This window comes from Cibotium barometz, chromosome 32 (genome assembly GCF_041138505.1).
Source record: "Cibotium barometz isolate CiBa-2024 chromosome 32, ASM4113850v1, whole genome shotgun sequence".
In the NCBI taxonomy this organism is placed as follows: Eukaryota; Viridiplantae; Streptophyta; class Polypodiopsida; order Cyatheales; family Cibotiaceae; genus Cibotium; species Cibotium barometz.
The window spans coordinates 20036693-20064092 of NC_141077.1; the positions used below are offsets into that span (position 1 = coordinate 20036693).

The 27400-nt window shown below is 43.3% G+C and overlaps 1 protein-coding gene across 5 annotated transcripts in view; it reads left to right on the forward strand.

The window, feature by feature from the left end:
* The first annotated feature begins 201 nt into the window (after positions 1-201).
* The window catches only part of LOC147619914 (type 2 DNA topoisomerase 6 subunit B-like), a 50446-nt gene continuing 23247 nt past the window's right edge, over positions 202-27400 (forward strand). The window contains exons 1-6 of one of the 5 annotated variants that reach the window (XM_086825768.1): positions 202-390; positions 25662-25855; positions 26059-26124; positions 26262-26406; positions 26499-26697; positions 26913-27027. In XM_086825768.1, the coding sequence (XP_086681894.1) occupies positions 364-390; positions 25662-25855; positions 26059-26124; positions 26262-26406; positions 26499-26697; positions 26913-26941 (660 nt within the window). In that variant the 5' untranslated portion in view covers positions 202-363 and the 3' untranslated portion in view covers positions 26942-27027. Of the gene's footprint in view, positions 391-23379; positions 24612-25661; positions 25856-26037; positions 26125-26261; positions 26407-26498; positions 26698-26912; positions 27028-27400 lie in introns of those variants that run through there. The other 4 variants (XM_086825766.1, XM_086825767.1, XM_086825769.1 and 1 more) reach the window with 4 other exon arrangements.

The following is a 27400-nucleotide window of genomic DNA, read 5'->3' on the forward strand; positions in this document are numbered from 1 at the left end:
AGCTACACACACACTTGTGGTCTCTAGTGGCGCAATGTAGGTGTGTAACCATGCTTTCACCTCTTATCCTTGACACACTTAATGTATTTTGGTGGACTATCCTCATCTTATACACAGTTGTAGTCTTCTGGTCCTCTGTAGACGTTAATATCGTTTTCAAGTTTTCATTTTCATCTCTCTCTCGCCTCCCCTCCCCCGTCCCCTCCCCCCCCCCCCCCTCTCTCTCTCATCACAGAAATGTAAACTACCGGTCAACAGCTTAGAACTCGTATCATTGTCTTGAATATGCCTTAGCAAATTGAAAAGATGTAAGTTGTTGGTTTTCAACGCAAAATTTGGTCCCTTACTTTATAGTTTTGTTTGATGCAGCTGGAGATTTTAATGTTGAAGGTGAGATTTTTCCTCAGATGAACTTTGAGCTTTGCAAATGCCAGTTTCAATCAAAGTCATGAGAAAATGTTTGCAATGTGTCTTTGTTGATAGCATTTCTAGTCTTTGAAAAAAATCTGAAGCGCAAATTTCTTATGGGAAGGTGGGTTACAATGAAAACTACTTAATGCATGCCCCGTGACCTGATTGCTTGGCAACTCTTGATTGTTGTGACCTGTCCACCCTGTTCACGACTGCTGGCTGAGTCCCGACGAGTGCTGTTCACGAGTGATTGGCGACTCCCAACTGCCTGTGAACTGTCCATTTGTGGCCAGCTGTTGAGGAGCCTGTGGCCGATTGCTGCTGTGCTGTGGCTGACTGTTGTGTGTTCACCTTCACCCGACCGAGTGCTGTAGCCTGTGTAGTGTGACCTGTCCACCACCCGCCTTCACGAGTCATGACTGCTGTCCAGACTCCAAGCCTACTGCCCAGTGCCAAGTCTCAAGGTAAGCCTAGCTACCTAGGTGTTTTATGTTTCTAGAATCTATACTATTGTGTTTTATGTTTCTATACAGTATACTGTTAACTATACATAATACAGGCTGCTCTAGCCTACTGCCTGCAGCCTATATCAGGCTTTTTTTCCCATAACTAAAATGGGGATTTTATCACAACCTATGCAGGCAACAGGTTACAGGGTATTTCTCTTGCTGCTTGCAACTTTGCAAGATGTCTCGCGCACAGGATCCCTTGTGCAGCAATGTCACATGGGAGAGCAAGTATGTAGGCTCAGGCTTGGGAAAATGGAGGTGCAATTTTTGTGTAGAAGTGCATCCTGGCAGTGTTGCACGGTTGAAGGCACACTTCACACATACAAAGGGCCATGGGGTGGGACCTTGTAAGGTCGTACCAAGGCACATTTATGAAAGCCTTAAGGCTTGGAAGGCTGCCTTCCTATTGAGGAGATCGTGGATCCTGAGCATTTAAGAGAGGCTACCATGATTGTGGAAGAGCAAGATTCTATAGTAGGTGACATACAAAGTCAGTAGCATGGGACTTTTACTGTTGGGGGTAGCTCTAGTTCACAACCTCGAGCAAAGAGGACAACTTTACCTTTGTTGAAGAAAGGACATGTGAAGGCAAGGTTTCAAAAGGCTGCCATGAAGGAGGCAACAAGGGAGATAACCAAGCTTTTTGTGCAGTGTGCATTGTCCTTCAATATTTTGCGGACTCCTCGATGGAGGACAACAATTAGAGCACTCTCACGCATAGGTTGTGAGTGGGATGGTCCCTCATATGAGGCCTTACATACTACAGAGCTTTGGAGAGAGAAGCTAGCAGTTGAGACAGAGATGGAGCCTCTTAAGGCTACTTGGGTAAAGTATGGGTGTACTTTGATGTGTGATGGTTGGGTAGATGTGAAGAAGAGGAGTGTTTATAACATTTTGGTCTCCTCATGCAAAGGCACTATGTTTATTCGTGCCATTGATGCCTTTGTGGCGGGGATAGTGGTGACAGGGGAGTTCACCTTCAGGCATATACGCCAGGCTATACAGGAGATTGGCCTAGACAACATTGTGCAGGTCATAACAGACAATGGGTCAAATTGTGTTTCCATGGGAAGGATGCTTGAAGAAGAGTTTCCCAAGATTGAATGGACACCTTGTGCTGCACATAGCCTTGATTTGATGATAGAAGAGGTTGGAAAGCTGGATTGGGTGAGGAACATTTTTTCTGTAGCCTCTAGTATGGTGAACTTTGTCACCAAAAGGCCTAAAGTGCTGAGCATGTATAGAGCCAATTCTGATCTAGAGCTCTTGAAGCCATCCAAAACCCTCTTTGCCTACATGTTCATTGTGGTGGAGAGGCTCGTGAAGGTGCACCATGGCCTAATGCGCACAGTGGTATGTCGTGAGTGGGCAACATGGGATGACAAAGATGCACCAAAGTCAGTTTCATTTGCTCGTATGGTCATGAAGGAGACTTGGTGGAATGATGCGCAGGCACTCGTCAAGACACTCAATCCCATGTATAGTGTCCTTCGACTCACGGACATAGAGGGGAGTACCATTGGGCTCCTCTATGAGTTCATGGACAAGATTGGAGAAGCTCTCGATGCTTGTACATTATTGTCTCCTGAGAGTTATCACTCTTATTCTTTCTCTTGAAGTTAGATAGATCATAGAACTTAGAAGATTGAAGTATATGCGCATTACTTACTTTTTGTTTTTCCACTTGCAACTTTGAACTCATATGCAGAGTTCAAGATATTAGGGAGATATGGAACCAACGCTGGGATTGGTTTCATAGGCCAATCCACGCAGTTGCACACATTTTACATCCTCTTTGGAGAAGTGAGGAGCAGTACTTGAGTGAAGAGCTAGAGGCAAGATGGAGCTCTTACATTTCCAGGCTATTGGGTGGTGATGTGCAACTTATGAGAAAGCTGGAGGATGAGCGTCTCATATATCGGAACAGCAGCCATATGTTTGGACGGCCAAAAGCACAACTGAGGGGGACACAGTTGGAGCCTGTGTCTTGGTGGGAGAAATATGGCATTGGTACTCCAGATTTGGTAAGTAACAAGTTACTAAGTATAACTTGTCTAAGAATATTGACAGTCTTATACTTCTATTCAATGATGAATGGTGTTGATTTTTATTTGCAGAGATGCATTGCCATGAGAGTTCTCTCACAAGACTGTAGTTCAAGACCTTGTGAGAGAAACTGGAGTACATGGGCACTTTTCCACATCAAGTAGAGAAATAGGCTCTCAACTGCACAATTGGAGAGGCTTGTGTTCTGTCATTGCAACTTGCGATTGATAGAGCAGAAAGGGAACCCCATCGAGCCTTGCCAAGTCAATCCTGACAAGATTGATATCACAAAGTGCAAGGAGATCCCCGACATCCCTCAGGAGGATAGAGATATCTATTCCATGTTGTATGAGGAGATTACAGCTACATCTCATGGTACACGATCCCAGGGAATTGCTAGTACCAGTGCGACACCAGCAGATCATGAGGATGAGGCATTTGAGAGGACTCAGCCAGTGGTACTACTAGTGAGAGTGAGGATGAGCGTGATGGAGAGGATGATGAGGATGATGGGCAAGAGGATGAGCCTTGAGTCATTTATCTATGTACTTTTTTTTTGGATTTGGTGGACCGTGGGACATTGTGTGATGGTCATGACTCTTGGGAGTCATCATGATTTATCTTTATTATGATGTTTTTCATCATTGTGTTAAGTGAAGTACCAGACTCTTGGCTGCCCAGTATCATGTATGGAATGTGGTTTGTAGAGAGATGAATATGGGTGTTGTTTTCTAGCATTGAATCATTGTTTACATTGAATAATAATGAATCCAATGTGTTTTCTTATGAGGCATGTTTTTCAAGTATTCTGCTTGTTGAAATAAATAGGCTAAGTAGTAAGACCTAAACACTTATTTCTCGTACTACTGTACATTCTATATTAAAAAATACATATATTTTTGTATTTTTGTTTGAAACTTTTTTTTGCCATTTCAAAAAGTTATGAAACTTCTGAAACGTTTCTGAAACCCGTTTTAAATCAGGCGTTTCTGAAACTCCTAGTAACTATGCTCAGAGGGTTGGATGAACTATTGGTTGTAGGCGGGTGTGCTCCTAGGGCTGAGGATATGAGGCGCCTGGATTCTGATGGCTAAATAGGAAACTAAGCACAAGGCTTGCCTATTTATACTAGTTGGGAGTTGGTCAAAGTTGGCTGACTTGTCATAAAGTTATTAAACTTTATGTTATAAAATGCTAATAAAATACTATAAAATATTAAAAAAATACCAGATAAATCCTAGTTAATTTTCTAAGGCTTCTATGATGTTCTAAGTGATGCACATGCATATGAATGCATGTTATGCAAAATGCAGAGTGCTTTCTGATGCAAACCCTAAGGCTTCTATTGACTCTACATGCATGAATGATTCTCTCCAAGTGGGTTAAGGGACTTGACTGACTGACTGATCCTCTAAGGCTGAGGAATGACCTACGTAGCTTGTGCCTGACTTATCCTGGACTGAGGATATACAATGTGGTCACGGCATACGGCAAATATCATCCTACTGGGTTCTAATAATTTATAGATGTTGCACTGTTGATGATGAGCCATCTTGTCACCATGCACTGAGTGCAGAGTGCATGTGACATTCCCTCTTGCTTAACTTGGCGACAGGTTCATGGCTTCCAAGTAGTCCGCCAACAACTGGGGGTACAACTGGAAGAACTCCTCGTCTAGCCATACGGCTTCGTGGGTACCTCGATCTCAGAATTTCATATAGAACTGACGTATCCGTCGACTGGAACCATGCTTCCAATGATGAAGAAGGATCTGCTCGGGCTCGATGACTTCTGCTTCGTCTACCACGTTTGGCTGCTGTTCATCTGAAACATCAAACACTTCTGGACCAACATATGGTTTTAGCCAAGGAACATGGAAAACATTGTCCAATTGGTAGGCAACTTTAACTTCATGGAGACATCACTTAACTTCTTAACTATTGGAAAAGGGCCAAAATTACGGAATGAAAGCTTGGGACCATGTTTGCCCACTTGTTGCAGCTTTGTTTGATGATGCGCTAATAGACCCAATCCCCTTCCTTGAAGTGGATATCTCGTCTAAACTTACTTGCTTGTTTGTGAACTGAATAATGGCCAGGCTCAAAATTGAGGGCCAAACTGGGTTGAGTACCAAACTCTGCGGAATCGACATACTGACCTTCTATGCTTTTTAAGTCTTTTCCAGAGATGTTGAGAATGGTAGACTCCTGATTGGTTTGGATGCTGGTCTTTCTATTAAGAACATCTGCTACTGGGTTATGCTGACCAGGGATGTACTTGATCATTCCTCCAAACTGGTGGAAGAGCTGACCCTATCTAGTGTGTTGATCACTCCACTGGGCACTTGGCATCGTCGGGAGCCACTTAAGTGCTTGGTGGTCTGTGGTGATTGTGAAAATGCGTTCATAAGGAACAATTTTCAAATGTTTAAGAACTGACTCCTGTTTTTGCTTGCCCTTGAAAGTCTTGAAAAGACAAGAGGGAAACTTGCTAGGAGGTTCTGCTAACTGTGGGATACTGAGTGGAAGATCATTCTTAAAAATGTCTGAATGAGAAAGGAGATTTGCCAACTGAGGGACTGAAGATGATGAGACAACGGTTATCGATGAGATAGAAGCCCTCTGATAATAAATCAATGCTCTTTCTGCTCCCTTGCACATAGCTCGTCGGGCATGGAGATGAGAGATCATAGGAATGCCAAGAATGCTCCTATCCCCCCGAATCATGACAGGCTCAAGAAAACCTTTAGATATATTAAAGGTGTCTTGCTCCCAATTGGGAATAGGCGCATACTGACGAAATCACTGGATTCCTAAGATCATGTCACATCCCAAGAGAGGAGACAATGAAATCTCGCTAGAATGAGGCCTTTTGAACTTGAAAAGAAAACTACTGTGCCTGTTGAGATATGTGGGTGCGGAGACCAGGTGTAAACCCGTCTATCTCCAAATGATATGGGACTAATGTGCAGTTCAATTTATTAGCCAACTAGGGAGAGATGGCATCTTCAGAACTACCCATATCGAAAAGGACTACAAACTGTCGGCCCTTGGCAGAGCCATAAGCTCGGATGAGGCTCTTCTGTGCAGCATCGCTCTCACCCTCCTGCTTTGCATCAAATACCACTGATGGCATAGGATGCATAGAAGGTAAAAGTTGAACTACATTGGTGGTAGTAGACGGGGCTGGAGGAGATGGGGAGGCTGTGGCAACTGTGGCAGAAGGGGCTTTAGCGGCTTGTTCCGCTTGCCATTTGTGGCAATCCCTCTTACCATGCCCTATGATGTGACAAAAAAAACATCTATTTTTTGATTGATATTTCTTTTGCTCCTCTGGAGGAAGATAACCTCCAGTAATGCTTGCTCTAGCCTTTTCATCGAGGGTTTTCTTAGGCTTAGATTCTTTGTCCTTCTTGCCCCCTGAACTGGTGCTATTACTGCCGTCCTTCTTAGCATCTCTAGAAGATGCGTTACCTTTCCCTGGCTGTGCAGTGGATTGCTACTGCTAGGGTTTGGTACTGGAGTGAGATGACTGCTTGGGCTTGCCTCCGTTCATCTTCATTTCTTCATTTTGAGCGAGAGTTAGAGCCCGGTCATATGTACTGGGTTCAAAGTTACGAACTGTGAACCGAATGTTAGGATCCAATCCACGAATGAATTGCTCCATCTTGGCTTGCGCAGATAACCCGAACTGCTGTGCTAAAGTAATTACCTTTCCGGAAAACTGAAGCACTGGGGATCCGTTCTGTCTGAGTCCATAGAACTCATTTGCCAAGCCGGTCATGTACTGGGGCGGGAGAAATCTGGTCTTCAGATCATGGACAAAGATGTCCTAGTCAAAGGTTGTGACACCTATGGTCTGGTCTGTATGAATACTAGACCAATGTTGCCACCAAGTGACTGCCTCACCAGTGAGATGGGGAGCCGTTATGTGGACTTTATCCTGTGGGTGTGTGATCCTAGCTAGTGGAAAATGAGCATTAAATTGATGAATAAATTGATTAGCTGACACTTACCACCATACTTACTGAAGTTTAGTCGATTGCGAATGACGGTAGGCGATGCTGCGGACTGCGGGCTGGTCGCACCTATGGCTGGGAAAACTGAGGAGAGATGCTGATACCTCAAGTGTATGGCCTCCTTTTCCTGTTGGGGCTCGAGTAACATACGTTCTCGATCAAGTGCACGTTGGTGCTCTCGAGCGGCGAGTTCAGCCTGACGCCAGTCTTTGTCGATCTTGCGTTGGGCTTCCTCATAGTCCCATCTTTGTTTCCTTGCTTCTGCTTTTGCTTTTTTGTCTCTCCTTTGAGCCTCATCCTCTCTCCTTTGTTGTTCCATCTGAAAGAGGAGGGAGATGTAGTCGGGTGGTGCTGGAGGCGGAGGATGACGTGCTGCTGCTGCCTCCAAGAGTTGGAGACGCTCCATGAGTAGTTGGTTCTGAGCTCTAAGAAGAGCTATGGTGTCTGTTGTAGATGGAAGAGCATGGTCTCCTTTGGGGGAGACGTCTTGCGGCTGATGAGTACTCTCTTCTGTAGACATGATGCTGAAGTCGGTGGTCGTGCCGGAACGCAATTTGACCATCCAAGGATGCCCTCACGCTAGGATACGGTGTGTGTGGACGAGCTGTATCCTAGCGTGAGGGCATCCTTGGATGGTCAAATTGCGTTCCGGCACGACCACCGACTTCAGCATCATGTCTACAGAAGAGAGTACTCATCAGCCGGAAGACGTCTCCCCCGAAGGATACGGTGTGTGTGGACAAGCTGGTGTCTTGATTGATTGACACTGTCTTCTTATCGTCTATCAGCCCCTTTTCCTCTCTTCCGCGTCCTGTGTGCGCCTGTACGAGTGTGTGTGTGTGTGCGGCTGTGTGTGTGTGTGTGCGCTTCTTCTTGTCAGTTCTTCGCACGCCATCCTCTCTCCCCGTGCAGCTTCGCCTTCCTTTTCAGGTTCAATTTCGCTTCTGTAGATTTTCTACAGTTCGAAATCAGTTGTACAGAGCTTTTCTTCATTCGCATCAGCAGAAGTCGGTTTCAGCATTCCAGCAAATAGAGCTTCTTTTTGATTCGCATCAGCAGAAATTTTTAGGCTACTGTATACAGCATACAGCTTTCATTTAAAAAAAAAAAGTTGTTTGGCAGTGTTGTACAGACTTTACTCTTACAATTATGTCTGAGACTGTTGTGACCTATGCTCGCCCGGATAATGCTGCAGACAGTAACAAGAGGCAGCATACTGCAATTGAATCTGTCACCATGATTAAGCAAGATTCGTCGGATGCACAGTTTGTATATGAGGCTTTATGTGAGGACTTTGTAGACAGTCGTGTCAAATGGAAGGACCCGCCTCCTTCTTTCAGTTATAAGATTAAATTGCCGACGATTGTATCTCCTCTGCGTAGATACTCAGAAAAAGGGATTATCCTCTTCTTTCCGGGCAAAATGCCTTCTGCGCAAGAAGTAGCTCAATGGATTCAGTCCATTCTAGGTGGACCCTTTGTAGATGGAGTTCACTTTGCAGCAAGGGGTTTTTATGATGTATTACTGTCTGATGGTCAATATAAGCAGCAGATGCTTGAAACTTCTCCCCTTATGTTTGGTATACAGTTGGTACATGTGTTACCTTGGTCCCCGACCAAGGACTATCAGTCCTTGATTAGGCATCGTTGTCCTGTTTGGGTCGAGGTCGTGGATTTTCCGGAATATTTGAGGGAACACTTGCCAGGTATAGCAGCCACTCTGGGCAAAGTGGTTTGTGCACCTCGTCCTACAGGAAACAAAAACAGATTTTGCATCTTGTGGGATACGGACCATGAGCAACCACGTGCAATTGCTGTTGAAGTAGAAAATGTGCGTGGCATGGGTGCACGTTATTTCAAATTAAATTGGGGAGTCTTTGCAGGTGCTTGTTTCACTTGTCATAAATTTGGGCATATGGCTTCTGAATGTCCTTCTCTGCTGCATCCTCCACCGTTATCTGCTGTACCTCCCATTTCAGCGAATGTGCAGCCTACTCAAGTTAAGGAGATACCAACAAATCAAGCCACTCGAAATACTCAAAAGGAGAAAGAGAAAGGAAAAGCTAAAGTTATTCCACAAGTTGTTTCTTCTTTGGCCGTGCCTAATCAACCCAAGGATAAAGGAAAAGATAAAATATCTTCGGCTGAATGGAAAACTCCGAAAAAAGCTACTATGGTTCGTCGTGCTCCCATTCCTTCACGTAATTGGACTGCATCTGCCACTATTGCACAGTCTTCCACTTCTTCGACTATGCTTACTAGAATATGGTCAGATGTAGTTCGAGGTGCTTCCTCGAGTATGGATGCCGATGTAAATGCTTTGGATATGTGTGTTGATACGAATATGCATGAGTCTCTCTTGATTCAGGGCGAGGGCTCTCTCCCTGACTCAGTTGCTGTTATGCAGCATTGATTTTTGCTGGCTGTTCACTGTATATACCTTTGTATAGATTTGATGTTTGATGCTCCAATAAAATGTCTTTCGTACAATATTAGAGGACTTTGTGATCCTGGTAAATTTAGGTTGTTTTGGCACTATGTACATAAAATGCAACCTCATCTGGTGTGTGTGCAAGAACATAATCAGCATACCTTAGTGGGTCAATCAGGTCACTTTGCTGGTTATGATATATTTTATGCGGGCACTCAGCATTACTCAGGAGTTTTTATGCTTGTTAAGCATGATCTGCAACCAATGTTGGCCTACAATGATTCTGCTGGCAGATGGATGGTCATTCAATGTTCATTGTATGGACAAATTTATGAATTTGCAGCAGTTTATGCGCCACAAAGCTCAGCTGACAGGGCAAATATATGGTTGCAAATGTTGGCTTATCCCTGGCTCCATAATGCATTCCTTTGTGGAGATTTTAATAATGCTCCATCTCCTGAATTTAATTCCACTGGAAGAACTCATATGCTTGGAGCTGAACGCAGAACATGGAATGATTTGCTCTCTTCCTGCAATATTTTGGACCTATGGCAACATGTATTCCCTCGTCTGCAAGGGTTTACCTTTAATCACAATGCTTTTCCGCATATCTGGACACGTCTGGATCGCTGGTACTTGTTACATGCAGACCAATACGATGATTTTGTTTGCAAGCTATGGATTGATCGCTCCATGTTACTCTCTGATCATTCTCCTTTATAGTTAGGCCTTTATTTTGATATGCCACAGGATGTTTCTATTCTTCAGAAACATAGGCTGTTGCTTTTAAACAACAGTTATCTTGTGCATGCTGATTTCAAGGAAATGGCTTTGCAAGCCATTGAGCCTTTGCCCCTTCAAATGCATGAGGATATTGACATTGCTTGGTTTCAATTTGTTCAGCGCATGCAGGCTGTGATCTGTGATTATGGTCGTTATTACATGGCCGACTTGCGGAATCGGATCTTGCAGGCTAAAGAAACATGTCAATCTATGGCTGATCTTGCTCAGTTTCGGGTTTTAAATACCAATGAACAAGAATCTTTAATGCAGGCTAAGCACTTCCTCATGCTAAATGATCAGAGAAAATTGCAAAAATGGTTGACACGTTCGCGACATCGAGCTATCATAGATAAGGGTTGCTCTTCCAAAGATTTTTTCAAAAATCTACATGCTTCAAGACAAAAGGAATGCATCAGAAGGGTGAAAAAATCTGATGGTCAATGGACTCATTCTTTGTTGGAGCTCTCGTATATTGCTAGTCAGCATTTTGCAGCTCTTTTTGCTAAACCGCCAACAACTTCACCTGACATACTTAATGCTCGTTATGCATCATGTTCGGCCCATTATTTCTCCACAGGATGCTTTGGAATTAGAATCTCCGTTCACTGATATTGAACTTAAAGATGCTTCGCGTTCAATGGGTCGATGGAAATCTCTCGGATGGGATGGATTGACAGTGGAATTTTTCCATGCGTTTTGGCCTCAGCTGGAACATTCATTGCTGTATATGATCAATGAAGCTTGGGCAAATGATGTACTACCATCTTCTTGGAAAGAAGGATTGGTTAAGCTTTTCCCTAAACGGGATCTTTGTGAAGCTTTTTCTCATTGGAGGCCCATTACTCTTATGCCTGTCATCTATAAGCTTCTGACTAAGATGTTGGCAAATCGTATTAAAGGATTTTTACATGATGGTTTGCATCCTACGCAATATGGTTTTATGCCTCGCAGGCAAATCAATGATAATTTGGCTAATGCTTATATTGCCATTGAATATGCCAAATACACTAAGCAGGATGTACTCATTTTGCAGGTTGATATTGAGAAAGCTTTTGATTTTGTGCATTGGGACTATATAGCTATGACTATGAGTTATCTTGGTTTCGGTGCAAAGTGGCAAAATATTGTGTATTGGCTCTATAATGACAGTGATGCTTCTTTGATTTTGAGCTCTTCTCTATCAGATTCTTGGAAATTGGGACGTTCAGTTCGCCAGGGTTGTCCGCTTAGTTTCTTGTTGTTTGCTATTGCCACACATCCTTTTCTTTGCTACTTGGATTTTTTGCAAGCTACTGATGAATTGCATGGCTTACAGCTTCCTGTTGGGCATACTTTCTTGGCCCAGGCTTATGCTGATGATTCTTTTTTTATGCCCAAGAATACGCAACAAGATCTTCAGAGATTAATGGAGGCTTTGGAACTTTTTGGTCTGGCTGCTGGTTTGAAAGTAAACTTCCGTAAGTCTACCTTGCTTGCGCTTAATGTACAGCAATGGCATCATGTATTGTGGCCCGGTGGAATACCTCCTGGTGGACATATCGTTCGTCATTTGGGTTACTCTTTGGGTTGGCAGCTGTCATCTTCACAAATGATTCAATGGGTTATGCTAAAATTGAATCGCAAAATTGATTATTGGCAGCTTTCCACTTGGCCTCTTCATGTACGTCTCAGGATAGTGCAGGCTATTGTAATGGCTTACATACAGTTCTTTATTCCATTGATTATGTGGAGGAAAGCTGATATAGATCGGTTTATGTCTCTGGCAATGGCAATTGTGTGGAAAACTCAACATCGTAAAAAGGGTCTTCGTCTTTTGTCAATGCCAAAGATGTGTTCTCCAAAGATACATGGTGGCTTGAACATATTGAATATTCATTTTCATGTGCTTGCTCGTAAATTCACTTTGCTGTTGGAATTTGTACAACAGCGCCAGCCATGGGCTATTATGTTGGGTCATATGTGTATATCTATGTCTTCACCTCCTTTTGGAAAGTGGACTGTTACGTATTGGGATGCAATTTTCAGCCATTTCGATGGAAAAATTGTCGGCGGTCCTCTTTCATCTAAGTTGATTTCTGCCTGGAAACAGGTTACGCAATATCTTTTTTGGAATCCCAGGCTTAATGCGCAATCTTCTTCGCTTCGCCTTGAGAGTATTCATTGGTCAAAGGCTTTTGATGTACCCTTGGCTCTACGTGAGCCTAGGAAGGCATATTTCCTTTCAAAGAAAGGAGTTTATCTTATTGATGATGTTTTGGATGCTAGTGGCCATGTGCTTTCTTTTGTGGTTGCCGCCAGAAAATTTGGTCTAGGGATGCATTATAGAACAATCTGGCAGCTTATTCGAGAGCTTCTTGCTCCTTTTGAACCAATTGCAAATTTGGATCATTCTGATCGTTTGGTTGATTGGAGCCTTAGAAGAGAACAACTTGCACGAGGCCCTTTATCAATGGTTAAACTTTCGGTTCATTCGATCTATCATCTCTTGTTGCCTGCCTCTTGGGTTCAAGAACATGCGAATTAGATTTGGCATCTTCATAAAAGTCAGGCTTGGTGGAAACAGCGGCTTCATTCTCTTTGGAAATGCAGTCTTCCTTTGAAAAGTAGACTTTTTTTATGGAGATGCTTGATTGGAGTCTTGCCAGTCGGCCTTTTCTTGGCTAGGCGACTTTTGGCGCCTTCAACTTGTCATAGTTGTGGTGCTTTTCAAGAGAGAGTCTTTCATCTTTTGTGGAGTTGTCCTCTCACTAGGACTTTTTTGGATCAGATTGCTGCACGTTTGAGAGCCCGCTTCCGACAGGCATCCTTTGGGAAATACTTTTGGATCTTCGGTCTTCTCCCTTCACCCCTTAGATCCTATAAAGTCTTCTCCCTTCACCCCTTAGATCCTATAAAGTCTTCTTTGATTGGGTTCGCTATTGGGCTTTATGGACTACCTGGCAGTCTCGCAACAGGATATTTTTTGCTGGGCCTCGTTTGGATGCTTACTCATTCTTCCGTTCCTCTCTTCAGCAATCTTTATATGACTGTCTCTCTCTTCATGAGATTGACTCGTCTCTGTATGCTCTTTTTACAGTTTGTTTTTAGATGTTTAACTATGTTCACACTGAACATAGTGAACACTCTAGTAGTCTCCCTTGTATATGGTCTTTTTGGTGGGTTTTCCTCGTTTTGAGGTTTCCCACCTGTAATTAATGACATGAAGCTTTACAAAAAAAAGTGTGTGGACAAGTTGAATCTCACACCAATGTAATATGCAACACAAGTCTTCGTATTGGAGGATCCTGTCACACAAATGCTCACACCGTCTTCTGTATCCTGAAATTCGTGAGTTTAGCAATCCACTTTAATACTTCAAACTTTAGAGAGATATGAGAGAGAGAGATGAGAACTGTACACTCTTAGTACTGATGCTTGTACTTTTCAGCACCTAGGGAGAGTCTCCCGGGCTGCCTTGCTTTGTTCACTGCTCTGTTTTTCTTGTGAGCAGGAGAGGATCTTTTGCAGCCCTATGGGCGTTTTTATATAACTAATGAAAGGATCTTTTCTCGTTAAAAAAAAAAAAGATGAGAACTGTACACCAGATTGGGTCGCAAATTACCCATTGAAGGGCCCCCTATCCCCTTACCGAGATAGTATTTGCTTTATTACTTCAGAGAGAATGACTGTGGACTGTAGATAAGCCAAACGCAGGATCTCGGAGGATCGGAAGCCTGGCTGAACTGTACACGGCTGTAGAACACCACAATGAACTGATCTCGAGCCTATGCACTCTTCCCAAGGGTATGAGGAAGGGCTGCACACTTGAGGCTGAGAAGGGACTGTAGTGGACTGTTCTAAGCTATGAAAGTATGCTGAAAATGCTTATGAATGCTGTGTTACCTTCACCAGATGGCTGGGGCAGGTGTGGATGATGCAAAGAAGGCTGAGGACTGCTGTAGGACTGAAACGCAGATCTGTAGAGGTACTGTGCACAGGCCGGCTGACTTGAACATAGTGAGAATTTTGTGGACACTAACACAGGCAAAAAAGGGGGAGAGGCAGGAGGATGGACTGGGTGCAGGAGAGGGGGGAGAGGATGGTGGTTAGAATGGAAAGGCTGACTTGAACATAGTGAGAATTTTGTGTACACTAACACAGGCAAAAAAGGGGGAGAGGCAGGAGGATGGACTGGGTGCAGGAGAGGGGGGAGAGGATGGTGGGCAATAGAGAGCAAGGGGCGGGTTGGATGGAGGAAGGCTGGAAGGTGGAGGCGCACAGATGGGCAGGTAGGTAGGGAGGATGGTGGACTGAATGGGGTTTTTGGGCGCAGCAGAGGCGGGCTGTGGCATGAGAGAAGGGGCGCAACAGAGGTGCGGGGAGGATCATCTTGAAGTGGGTAAGAAGGGGGGAAAGTTACGTGGGTAGGAGGAGATTGGTGGGCTGAAAGTGTTGAAGAGGTGGGAGCAGCAGTGGCGGGCTGAATGGTGTGAGAGGGGTGGCCACAGTAGTAGGGGGAGCTGGTCGTGACCTGCGTGAACGAGGACTTCTCAATTTTCAAGAACCTTGATGGCTGTCTTTTTATAAAGGTTGCCTATGTATCTTGAAGAACATGAGGGCATCACTTCTCCATGACACCCACAATGCCAGTGTTGGCGGTCATAGTCCAATTTGAGAAGTTGTAGAGGCATTTCTACTGGCCACAGATCAAGCGGGATGTGTTCACTTACGTGCAACACTGTTTGGTTTGTCAGAAAGTAGAACTGTTACATGGGAAAAAAGTCGGGTTGTTACAACCTTTGCCTATTCCCGATATACCTTTTGAGGATATTTCTATGGATTTTGTCACAAACCTGCCTCCAAACATGGGTAAGCGGAAACTAGAGTACTTGATGATTGTGGAGTGCTTTAGTAAGTTTGTTATGCTTATCCCATGCAAGTCCAGTGTTATTGTCGAGGACATTGCCAGGTTGTTTATTTGACAATGGTATCCCATAGGTGGTATTCTTGGTGCTATTGTGTGAGATAGGGACACTAAACTTAGGAGTCATTTCGGGGGTGCATTGTTGACAATTTTGATACTAGGTTGAATTTTTCCAGTGCCTTAGACATATGGCTAGATGGAGATCTACAATCAATTGGGTTTCGAAGTGCTAAAATGTTGTGTTCGAGACCAACAAGGTTAGTGGGAATTGTTTTGCCTTCGATTTAGGCGGCAATGCTCCTTTTCATCATCTATTGGCATAACCTTGTATAAAGCGTCTTTTGGGAGACCCTTCTAGTCTCTTCTGACCAGGACGACGTCTAAGTTGTGCAATGCCGATCACATCACAATCTTACCAAGAGATCTTGGAATTTCTGAAGGACTTCGCGCAGGAGGCCCACATAGGGCAAGCCAACAAAGACTTTAGAGATGTTAAGTTTTTGGAAGGCGAGTTGGTTATCTCCAAATTATGACGTAGAGATAAAAATAGGTGGCAAGTGATGCCCAAAGCTCTCATCAAGAGTTTTAGACCATTCTCAATTGTCAAGAAAATTAATGAACTGTAGTTGGATCATGCATGGTGTGTTCCATGTCAGTTGGTTGAAGCATTATGCAAGTACATGTCTGACCAAAGTTTAGGACGAACCCAAGCCGTATGTGATTGACGAAGGAGAGGTCATGACTCGAGAGCGGTTCGTCCACCATTTCAAGCATGGTCGGTGCCTCATGAAATTTCCAAACCGAGGGATGCACGAGGCGGCTTGGCTTGACAAGGGTTTCTTCCAGGACTATCGAGATTTGTTGACAGATTACTAGGAGGCAATGCAACTTCTGTCAAGCTACGGAGGAGGGGATGCCACATGCATCCCACACTTGGATGCCATGGGCATGATTGCACCAGGAAAGTTCAAGACCCTATGGTCGGACACCTAGCCCCTTATGAGAGTTGACTGTACATTTTTGGCCTAGCTTTGGGGTTTGAGTAAGGTCTAATTGTGAAAGTAAATATACTACACATGCCTTTAGAAGTCTACAAGTATTTCTAAAGCTTTTCCAATGTGTTGCAATGGTCCCAAATGGGAGCTAGGAAAATGGTGATGCACAAGGAGATTCCTAATGTAATGCAATGGCTACACAATACACTCTCTACTCACATGCAAACTCATAATAATAAGGAAAGAAATAATAAATGACATGAAAGCTGATAAGCTTGAGAGAAATGGGAGTGTTTTTCATAATAGCACATAGTGTAATGAGCTTAGCCCTAGAAATTGACTTTTATACAAGGGCTTATGTTCACACTTTGCCCAGCCAAGACTTATAAATTATCCTTGGCTCACTAATTTAGCCCTTGACTAGTTTCTTATTAGAACTAGAAGTGTTGTCATACATTCTCATTCTCCTAAGCACAAGAGGAGGCTGCTTTATAATCATCAGGAGCTTGTACAAATTATAAGAAATAATTATTGTGGGTATTTATAAAGATGTTACAGCCTTGTTAAACCATCCTATTGACATAGTTGATAGATGGTGGCCAAAATCATGTGTCGACCATTTCCTCAAAGGTGATAAGGTGATCCCCATGCATGTAGATTACCTTTGCATAATAGTATTCACAAAATTGACAAAGATTGGTACTCTTGTTCAACATATATGGGTAATCGGCCCGATCATGCGATGTAGCTTTTTGCAAATCTGACAAAAAGCTTAATCGTTAAGAATTCATGAATGACCATCTTTGGTCTCATCTAATTGTAAGAACATGATCACATCTAGAAAGGGGGGTTTGTTAACTCTGTTAAGAACTTGGGTTAAGATGACCACACATCTTTATATATGTCCACAATTATTATTTCTTATCATTTGTACAAGGCACTAATGAAGCAGCTTCCTTGTGCTTAATGGAGAATGGGAATGTATAAAAATGTTTCTCGTTTCAATAAGCCACTAGTCAAGGGCTAAGTTAGTGAGCCAACGACTATTTTTAAGTCTTTTGACTGGGCAAGGGCCCTTATATAAAAGCCAATTTTGTAGAGCTAAGCTCTTTATTCCATGTGCTATTATACAAAACACTCCCATTTCTCTTAAGCCCTTGTATAAACGTCAATTTTTTAGAGCTAAGATTTCTCATTATGCATGTGCTATTATACTAAAAAATCACATTTCTCTCAAATAAGACTTGCAAATTCAAAAATGAGTTCATCGAGGGTGATAATGATCACACACTAGACGGGGAGTTTTCTTTTGACCATGATGGCACCCTAATGGCAAATCGCACAACAAGAGTATAATGATGGGATGCCTATGTGTACGTTACAATGAGTTCATCAAGGGTGATAATCATCACACACTAGACGAGGAGTTTCCTTTTTGACCCTAATGGCACATTGCAAGAGACTTTGCAAGAGTATGATGATGGGATGCCTATGTGTGCTTTTGATCGAACAAGCACGAAGCCTACCTTGTGCACCTTATCTCAAGATTCTTTATGCAAGATACAAGGGTGCAAACACTTTGCAGTTCAAGGTCAATGTCAATGTCAATGTCAATGGTAGAGTGGCTCATGTTTTGGTGGATAAGAAATTACGCATAGTTTTGTGAATAAGAAGTCATTGTGCAATCTCAAATTACCCATACCTTTGCCAAATTTTCATGAATTTCAAGTGGCAAATGGGGCTAAAATGGTTTGTACAATGATGTGTCAAGATGTGAGTTTGGAGCTATCAAAATAATACACATGCAAATCTTTTTTGCTTGTTCTTGACACCACACGGTTCTTGGTTATTGGCTCTCAAGTCTTGGATCCTTCAGTATGAATCTAAAGCAAGGTTTTATGTTGTTTATGCATGGTGAATGGAGTGTTACATTGATGGGAGTCAATGCATCAAAGCTTACCTTGATCAGTGCTACTCAACTTAAGAGAGAACTCAAGAAGATGGGTTATGTATATGTATTACAGCTTTGCAAGGATGATAACAATGATGGCAACAAGAAGGATATGCACAAGGGCATACAAAAGTTACTAGATGGGTACAAGGATGTATTTAATATACCCAAATGTTTACCACCTAAAAGAGATATTGATCATGGGAGAGAGCTTGGGCCTAATGCTAGGCCCTTAACAAGCCACCATATAAATTATCCAAAGTGGAGAAAGATGAGGTGGTGAAACAAGATGGATATGGGATGGGTGGAGCCAAGTCAATCTTCTTTTACATCTTCGATTCTTCTTGTGAAGAAGAAGGATGGGACCTTTCGGATGTGTGTGGATTACCAAGATTTGGATAAAGCTTCTATCAGGAATAGGTATCTCATACCTCGCATTGATGATATTTTGGTTGATGAGTTGAAAGGTGCCCATATCTTCACCAAGATTGATTTGAGGTCCGGATACCATCAAATAAGGATGAAGAGTGGTGATGCGTATAAGAAGACATTTAGGACCGAGAGGGGTCTTTATCACTACATGGTTATGTTGTTTGGGTGATGCAATGCACCCACCACTTTCTTGTCATCTATAAGCTTCTGACTAAGATGTTGGCAAATCGTATTAAAGGATTTTTACATGATGGTTTGCATCCTGCGCAATATGGTTTTGTGCCTCGCAGGCAAATCAATGATAATTTGGCTAATGCTTATATTGCCATTGAGTACTCATTTTGCAGGTTGATATTGAGAAAGCTTTGATTCTGTGCATTGGGACTATATAGCTATGACTATGAGTTATCTTGGTTTCGGTGCAAAGTGGCAAAATATTGTGTATTGGCTCTATAATGACAGTGATGCTTCTTTGATTTTGAGCTCTTCTCTATCAGATTCTTGGAAATTGGGACGTTCAGTTCGCCAGGGTTGTCCGCTTAGTTCCTTGTTGTTTGCTATTGCCACACATCCTTTTCTTTGCTACTTGGATTTTTTGCAAGCTACTGATGAATTGCATGGCTTACAGCTTCCTGCTGGGCATACTTTCTTGGCTCAGGCTTATGCTGATGATTCTTTTTTTATGCCCAAGAATACGCAACAAATTCTTCAGAGATTAATGGAGGCTTTGGAACTTTTTGGTCTGGCTGCTAGTTTGAAAGTAAACTTCCGTAAGTCTACCTTGCTTGCGCTTAATGTACAGCAATGGCATCATGTATTGTGGCCCGGTGGAATACCTCCTGGTGGACATATCGTTCGTCATTTGGGTTACCCTTTGGGTTGGCAGCTGTCATCTTCACAAATGATTCAATGGGTTATGCTAAAATTGAATCGCAAAATTGATTATTGGCAGCTTTCCACTTGGCCTCTTCATGTACATCTCAGGATAGTGCAGACTATTGTAATGGCTTACATACAGTTCTTTCTTCCATTGATTATGTGGAAGAAAGCTGATATAGATCAGTTTATGTCTCTGGCAATGGCAATTGTGTGGAAAACTCAACATTGTAAAAAGGGTCTTCGTCTTTTGTCAATGCCAAAGATGTGTTCTCCAAAGATACATGGTGGCTTGAACATATTGAATATTCATTTTCATGTGCTTGCTCGTAAATTCACTTTGCTGTTGGAATTTGTACAACAGCGCTAGCCATGGGCTATTATGTTGGGTCATATGTGTATATCTATGTCTTCACCTGCTTTTGGAAAGTGGACTGTTACGTATTGGGATGCAATTTTCAGCCATTTCGATGGAAAAATTGTCGGCTGCCCTCTTTCATCTAAGTTGATTTCTGCCTGGAAACAGGTTACGTAGTATCTTTTTTGGAATCCCAGGCTTAATGCGCAATCTTCTTCGCTTCGCCTTGAGAGTATTCATTGGTCAAAGGCTTTTGATGTACCCTTGGCTCTACGTGAGCCTAGGAAGGCATATTTTCTTTCAAAGAAAGGAGTTTATCTTATTGATGATGTTTTGGATGCTAGTGGCCATGTGCTTTCTTTTGTGGTTGCCGCCAGAAAATTTGGTCTAGGGATGCATTATAGAACAATCTGGCAGCTTATTCGAGAGCTTCTTGCTCCTTTTGAACCAATTGCAGATTTGGATCGTTCTGATCGTTTGGTTGATTGGAGCCTTAGAAGAGAACAACCTGCACGAGGCCCTTTATCAATGGCTAAACTTTCGCTTCATTCGATATATCATCTCTTGTTGCCTACCTCTTGGGTTCAAGAACATGCGAATCAGATTTGGCATCTTCATAAAAGTCAGGCTTGGTGGAAACAGCGGCTTCATTCTCTTTGGAAATGCAGTCTTCCTTTGAAAAGTAGACTTTTTTTATGGAGATGCTTGATTGGAGTCTTGCCAGTCGGCCTTTTCTTGGCTAGGCGACTTTTGGCACCTTCAACTTGTCATAGTTGTGGTGCTTTTCAAGAGACAGTCTTTCATCTTTTGTGGAGTTGTCCTCTCACCAGGACTTTTTTGGATGTGATTGTTGCACGTTTGAGAGCCCGCTTCCGACAGGCACCCTTTGGGAAATACTTTTGGATCTTCGGTCTTCTCCCTTCACCCCTTAGATCCTATAAAGTCTTCTTTGATTGGGTTCACTATTGGGCTTTATGGACTACCTGGCAGTCTCGCAACAGGATAGTTTTTGCTGGGCCTCGTTTGGATGCTTACTCATTCTTCCGTTCCTCTCTTCAGCAATCTTTATATAACTGTCTCTCTCTTCATGAGATTGACTCATCTCTGTATGCTCTTTTTACAGATTGTTTTTAGATGTTTAACTATGTTCACACTGAACATAGTGAACACTCTAGTAGTCTCCCTTGTATATGGTCTTTTTGGTGGGTTTTCCTCGTTTTGAGGTTTCCCACCTGTAATTAATGACATGAAGCTTTACAAAAAAAAGTGTGTGGACAAGCTGAATCTCACACCAATGTAATATGCAACACAAGTCTTCGTATTGGAGGATCCTGTCACACAAATGCTCACACCGTCTTCTGTATCCTGAAATTCGCGAGTTTAGCAATCCACTTTAATACTTCAAACTTTAGAGAGATATGAGAGAGAGAGATGAGAACTGTACACTCTTAGTACTGATGCTTGTACTTTTCAGCACTTAGGGAGAGTCTCCCGGGCTGCCTTGCTTTGTTCACTGCTCTGTTTTTCTTGTGAGCAGGAGAGGATCTTTTGCAGCCCTATGGGCGTTTTTATATAACTAATGAAAGGATCTTTTCTCGTTAAAAAAAAAAAGATGAGAACTGTACACCAGATTGGGCCCCAAATTACCCATTGAAGGGCCCCCTATCCCCTTACCAAGATAGTATTTGCTTTATTACTTCAGAGAGAATGACTGTGGACTGTAGATAAGCCAAACGCAGGATCTCAGAGGATCGGAAGCCTGGCTGAACTGTACACGGCTGTAGAACACCACAATGAACTGATCTCGAGCCTATGCACTCTTCCCAAGGGTATGAGGAAGGGCTGCACACTTGAGGCTGAGAAGGGACTGAAGTGGACTGTTCTAAGCTATGAAAGTATGCTGAAAATGCTTATGAATGCTGTGTTACCTTCACCAGATGGCTGGGGCAGGTGTGGATGATGCAAAGAAGGCTGAGGACTGCTGTAGGACTGAAACGCAGATCTGTAGAGGTACTGTGCACAGGCCGGCTGACTTGAACATAGTGAGAATTTTGTGTATACTAACACAGGCAAAAAAGGGGGAGAGGCAGGAGGATGGACTGGGTGCAGGAGAGGGGGGAGAGGATGGTGGTTAGAATGGAAAGGCTGACTTGAACATAGTGAGAATTTTGTGTACACTAACACAGGCAAAAAAGGGGGAGAGGCAGGAGGATGGACTGGGTGCAGGAGAGGGGGGAGAGGATGGTGGGCAATAGAGAGCAAGGGGCGGGTTGGATGGAGGAAGGCTGGAAGGTGGAGGCGCACAGATGGGCAGGTAGGTAGGGAGGATGGTGGACTGAATGGGGTTTTTGGGCGCAGCAGAGGCGGGCTGTGGCATGAGAGAAGGGGCGCAACAGAGGTGCGGGGAGGATCATCTTGAAGTGGGTAAGAAGGGGGGAAAGTTACGTGGGTAGGAGGAGATTGGTGGGCTGAAAGTGTTGAAGAGGTGGGAGCAGCAGTGGCGGGCTGAATGGTGTGAGAGGGGTGGCCACAGTAGTAGGGGGAGCTGGTCGTGACCTGCGTGAACGAGGACTTCTCAATTTTCAAGAACCTTGATGGCTGTCTTTTTATAAAGGTTGCCTATGTATCTTGAAGAACATGAGGCATCACTTCTCCATGACACCCACAATGCCATTGTTGGCGGTCATAGGGGCATGAGCTCCAATTTGAGAAGTTGTAGAGGCATTTCTACTGGCCACAGATCAAGCGGGATGTGTTCACTTACGTGCAACACTGTTTGGTTTGTCAGAAAGTAGAACTGTTGCATGGGAAAAAAGTCGGGTTGTTACAACCTTTGCCTATTCCCGATATACCTTTTGAGGATATTTCTATGGATTTTGTCACAAACCTGCCTCCAAACATGGGTAAGCGGAAAATAGAGTGCTTGATGATTGTGGAGTGCTTTAGTAAATTTGTTATGCTTATCCCATGCAAGTCCAGTGTTATTGTCGAGGACATTGCCAGGTTGTTTATTTGACAATGGTATCCCATAGGTGGTATTCTTGGTGCTATTGTGTGAGATAGGGACACTAAATTTAGGAGTCATTTCGGGGGTGCATTGTTGACAATTTTGATACTAGGTTGAATTTTTCCAGTGCCTTAGACATATGGCTAGATGGAGATCTACAATCAATTCGGTTTCGAAGTGCTAAAATGTTGTGTTCGAGACCAACAAGGTTAGTGGGAATTGTTTTGCCTTCGATTTAGGCGGCACTGCTCCTTTTCATCATCTATTGGCATAACCTTGTATAAAGCGTCTTTTGAGAGACCCTTCTAGTCTCTGCTGACCAGGACGACGTCTAAGTTGTGCAATGCCGATCACATCACAATCTTACCAAGAGATCTTGGAATTTCTGAAGGACTTCGCGCAGGAGGCCCACATAGGGCAAGCCAACAAAGACTTTAGAGATGTTAAGTTTTTGGAAGGCGAGTTGGTTATCTCCAAATTATGACGTAGAGATAAAAATAGGTGGCAAGTGATGCCCAAAGCTCTCATCAAGAGTTTTAGACCATTCTCAATTGTCAAGAAAATTAATGAACTGTAGTTGGATCATGCATGGTGTGTTCCATGTCAGTTGGTTGAAGCATTATGCAAGTACATGTCTGACCAAAGTTTAGGACGAACCCAAGCCGTATGTGATTGACGAAGGAGAGGTCATGACTCGAGAGCGGTTCGTCCACCATTTCAAGCATGGTCGGTGCCTCATGAAATTTCCAAACCGAGGGATGCACGAGGCGGCTTGGCTTGACAAGGGTTTCTTCCAGGACTATCGAGATTTGTTGACAGATTACTAGGAGGCAATGCAACTTCTGTCAAGCTACGGAGGAGGGGATGCCACATGCATCCCACACTTGGATGCCATGGGCATGATTGCACCAGGAAAGTTCAAGACCCTATGGTCGGACACCTAGCCCCTTGTGAGCACTTGTATAGGTACATGTAAGCCAGTGGAACACAAGTGTTTCCGCGCTAGTCAAGCTTGTCCCGCACTCGCATGTAACCCTCTTGAATGATGTATTGGTGTCCTAGGCATTTATTAGGCTAGTTGGAGCTAATCCTCAGATTAGTGGGCCTAATGAAGCAGGGTTAGGGGGCCATGGGATAAGGAGATAGCAAGCAGATACAGAGGGCTAAGGTTCATAATTAATAAACTAGGCTATTGGCTATCTATAGTAGGTTAGCTATTTATCTATACCAATGCCTTGGGTTATTATTTAGTAGTTAGTTGTGCGGTGCACTTCTGATGGGTGTGTGTTTGGACTAGAGTTTCTACTCCTACGTTGGACATGGTAGATCACAGATAGTCTTACCGAGGGTCCCTGTGGGCAGGCAGTGGTGGCATGAGATGCCACTATTGACTGGCATTTATCTGTGGAGTGGAACCTTAAGCCCCTGGCTTGGGGGTGGATCGAAGTACTGGTCCTACGGTTGGGTGGTGAGCTTGCCTACACCCCTTTTATTTGGTTTTCTTTAATCTTGTGTTGGACTGTGTTTAGGAGATCTTGGTTAGACAGCCCTGGAAGGCCTGTTACACGGCTAGAGGCCTACACCAGTCAGCCAGCTTCTCTTGCCCTAGACCCCCTATACAAGGTGCTCCAAGTGTCATGCCAGGCATCTCTCATCTCTGCATGAACCCTCCGCTTGTTTACATGCCCCGGGCAGGCCATAGGCAAGAAACGCAAAGAGAAGGCGATCCTGAAGCCAGGCGGTCTGTTTTGGAGGAAAACATAGCAAGAAGAGGCCTCCGGGAGGAACATTCAAGCATCAGGATTCTGTCCAGCAGCATAGAAGAAGGCGCCCAATTGTGCACCTTCGCGGGGTGCTGTGCACAACTTGTCTTGGGCTGATTTAGCCCACAGGTGAGTCCAAAATAAACCTTTACAGGGGGGATCTTTGCAGGGTTATTTGGGACCCAATCTAGTGTACTCTCTTTGCTTTTGTTTCATTCGCTCTCTCACATGTGCAAATCTGAATTTGAATATCAAAGTCTGCTCGTACCGAGTAAACAATTCTATCTCCAAGCTTCCACAAGTAACATTCATCCTTAGGGGCATTGAAAATGTGAGCATTTTTGAACTGTTGTGAACTTGACATACTTAATTGGTTCCCCAAAATGAAGGTAGGGGTGGGTGGGTTGAGAGAGAGAGAGAAGCATTTTTTGAGCTGTACATGGGGGGGCAAGAGCGGGCGCAAGAGGAGGCGAGCAGCAGCCCAAACAGTGTGCAAAGTAGTCTAAAGGCACATAGCGATGGAAACTGCAACTTTGGTTGCTATCTCCATATCCTGTTCACCTGTGGAGCTTTACTGGTCATGCTTTGTGCACCACTTCTGGTCAACCTTTTCACAAATTCAAGTGCGGGAGTGGAGCACATAGCCAGCAAAGAAGAAGAATGGCTTTGGGGCGAAAGGGGCAATGTGCTGAACTGATTATGGGTACAGACAGGCAGCAGACATGGGCTAAAAATTGGCTGCAATTAAGAGGCGACAAAGGAAGAAAGCATCGTGCAGCAGCATTGGGGCAACGTGAACTGGGAAGGCTAGATGTTATTAACTGCTGAGTCACAGAGGGGCAATTTTGGGGCAGGAGGAGCTCCATGTGAGGGGTGAAATGGGCAAGGAAACTATGTAAGGAAGGCTGGTCAGCCATCTATTGAATCAAAGCAGATTCTTTTGGTTTAAGATTTAGGGAGGATTTATGACCACTTGGCAAGATGTGCAAGTAATGCTCATTCTGACAACTTGTTTGTATTTATTAAAGATGCATGGAAGTCTATCAGACGCATGTCCTGCTTGAATGATGTAAAGTTAGGCTTGGTGTGATTCTTAAAGTAAATATGCCTTGACGCTGTTTTTCTTTGCACATGTTTGGTTGCAATAGTTTCTAATGCATGCTTTTATGCTACATACAGAATGTTGCAGTTGAAGTTTGCAATGCAAGGCTGCCAATGGAAGTCTCTATCTGTTGCGAAGATGTGCTTCTTCTGAGTGAAGGCTTGTCACTGCCACCAGAACTTTCAAACTTAGAGAGACTGAGCTTTGGTTTGGCTAACCATGTCTTGAATAGCTCGGATGATGAAAACGGGTTACTGTCAGATTCTAAAAGGTACAGGAAGTGGCAACCAATGTCTTTTGTGAGTTTCTTTGGTTTTGTGCTGTTATAATATTGGTGTATGGGATCTAGTCTGTAGTATGCTTTCTTTAGCCAACGGCTCTGGTGTAAGGCCGGGAAGTGGTTGGAGATGACAAAGCAGCTTTAGATGAAGCTCTCTCTACCTAATGTGATAGGTTGCCTTCATTGATGACAAGGGATGGCCTCCAGAAGCAGCGTGAAACATGCAGGGACTCATTGAAAGACGGAGGCCAGCCTTCAAAGTGGGTTATAGAATCTTCTTTCAAAGAATCAGTGTTCGGTTTTGAGAGAGGATAATTACCAAAGCCCTACCGAGACAACTTCATCAAAGTTTCAAAGAGGGTGAACTTGTGCATATACTTGTACTTCATATTTGCAGGAAATCACTTAAGATCGGCAAGGCTCTGGCTGTATCATCGGAAACTGCAACTGAAATGCTCTGGTTCTTCGAAGCATGTTTTTCTGTCACAGAAGCTCCAAACATTGATGATACTAGCACATCCATGAGACACGTGGAAACAAAGGTGATTCATGGTTTCTAAAAATATGGAATATCTTCATACAGAAATGGATGTAGAAGCTCAAATTATATGCTTTTTTTTTTGGAGCTGAACAGGTTTTATTCTTTCAAGACTTTATATGTGCAAGAATTACTCCAACCATTGTGCAGTCCTTGAGAACCAAGGTCAATTGGGATAATTTTGGCTTGAAAATCAAGAGTATTTGCCTCGATGAATTTGGGACAGCCATCATTGAGTGGGAGAACTTATCAAGATTCGATAATATTGAACTAGTTTTGCATAGATACAGGAACAATATCCTTCCTGATTCTCAGTAGCCAACATTTGCATCTAGGTTGGGTTGCTTTGCAAGTAGGAAACGATTTTCAAAATTGGGTTGTTATTTTTTGATAAAGGTAATTAAATTGCATGTTTAGTATATGGGAGAGAAATTGAGTTAGGAATCACCTTGATTAATTGCCTTATTAATGCTAATATGTTTCTCTCCTTAAGTCAAAAAAATGTTGGACAAGGACAGTTACATGGCAACGAGAAGTAAATGTTTTGAAAAAGTCCGTGGAAGGGTCCCTCAATGATTTGAAGCATCAATATCCACACCTTTTCCTTAGCCATCGTTCTATAGAGGTATGCTCATATCACATGTCAAAAATTGACTAAACAATGCCAATGTCAATGTAGGCTTTATCTAGCAATTACTAGAATTGGAGCTAGCTTTATCTTGTGGTTCTAGAATTCGAGAAAACTTTTTAATTACAGCCTGATTTATTACTTCCCTTGGAATTTCCTAGATGTGTTCCACGTCTTGTCTGTGCCATGCTGTTTGTGCTTCTTCCTCCATGGGCAAAATTCCTCGTCTGTCCGCTTCCATTCGGCCACAAGTGCTTGTTGCCGTTTTCCCTCAGCTTCAATCTCTTCAATTCTTCATGTGCTCGGCTTCAAATCTTTTCAACTCTCTGCTGAAGTTGCAATTCAATCTCTTCAGCTCTCTCTCGATGTG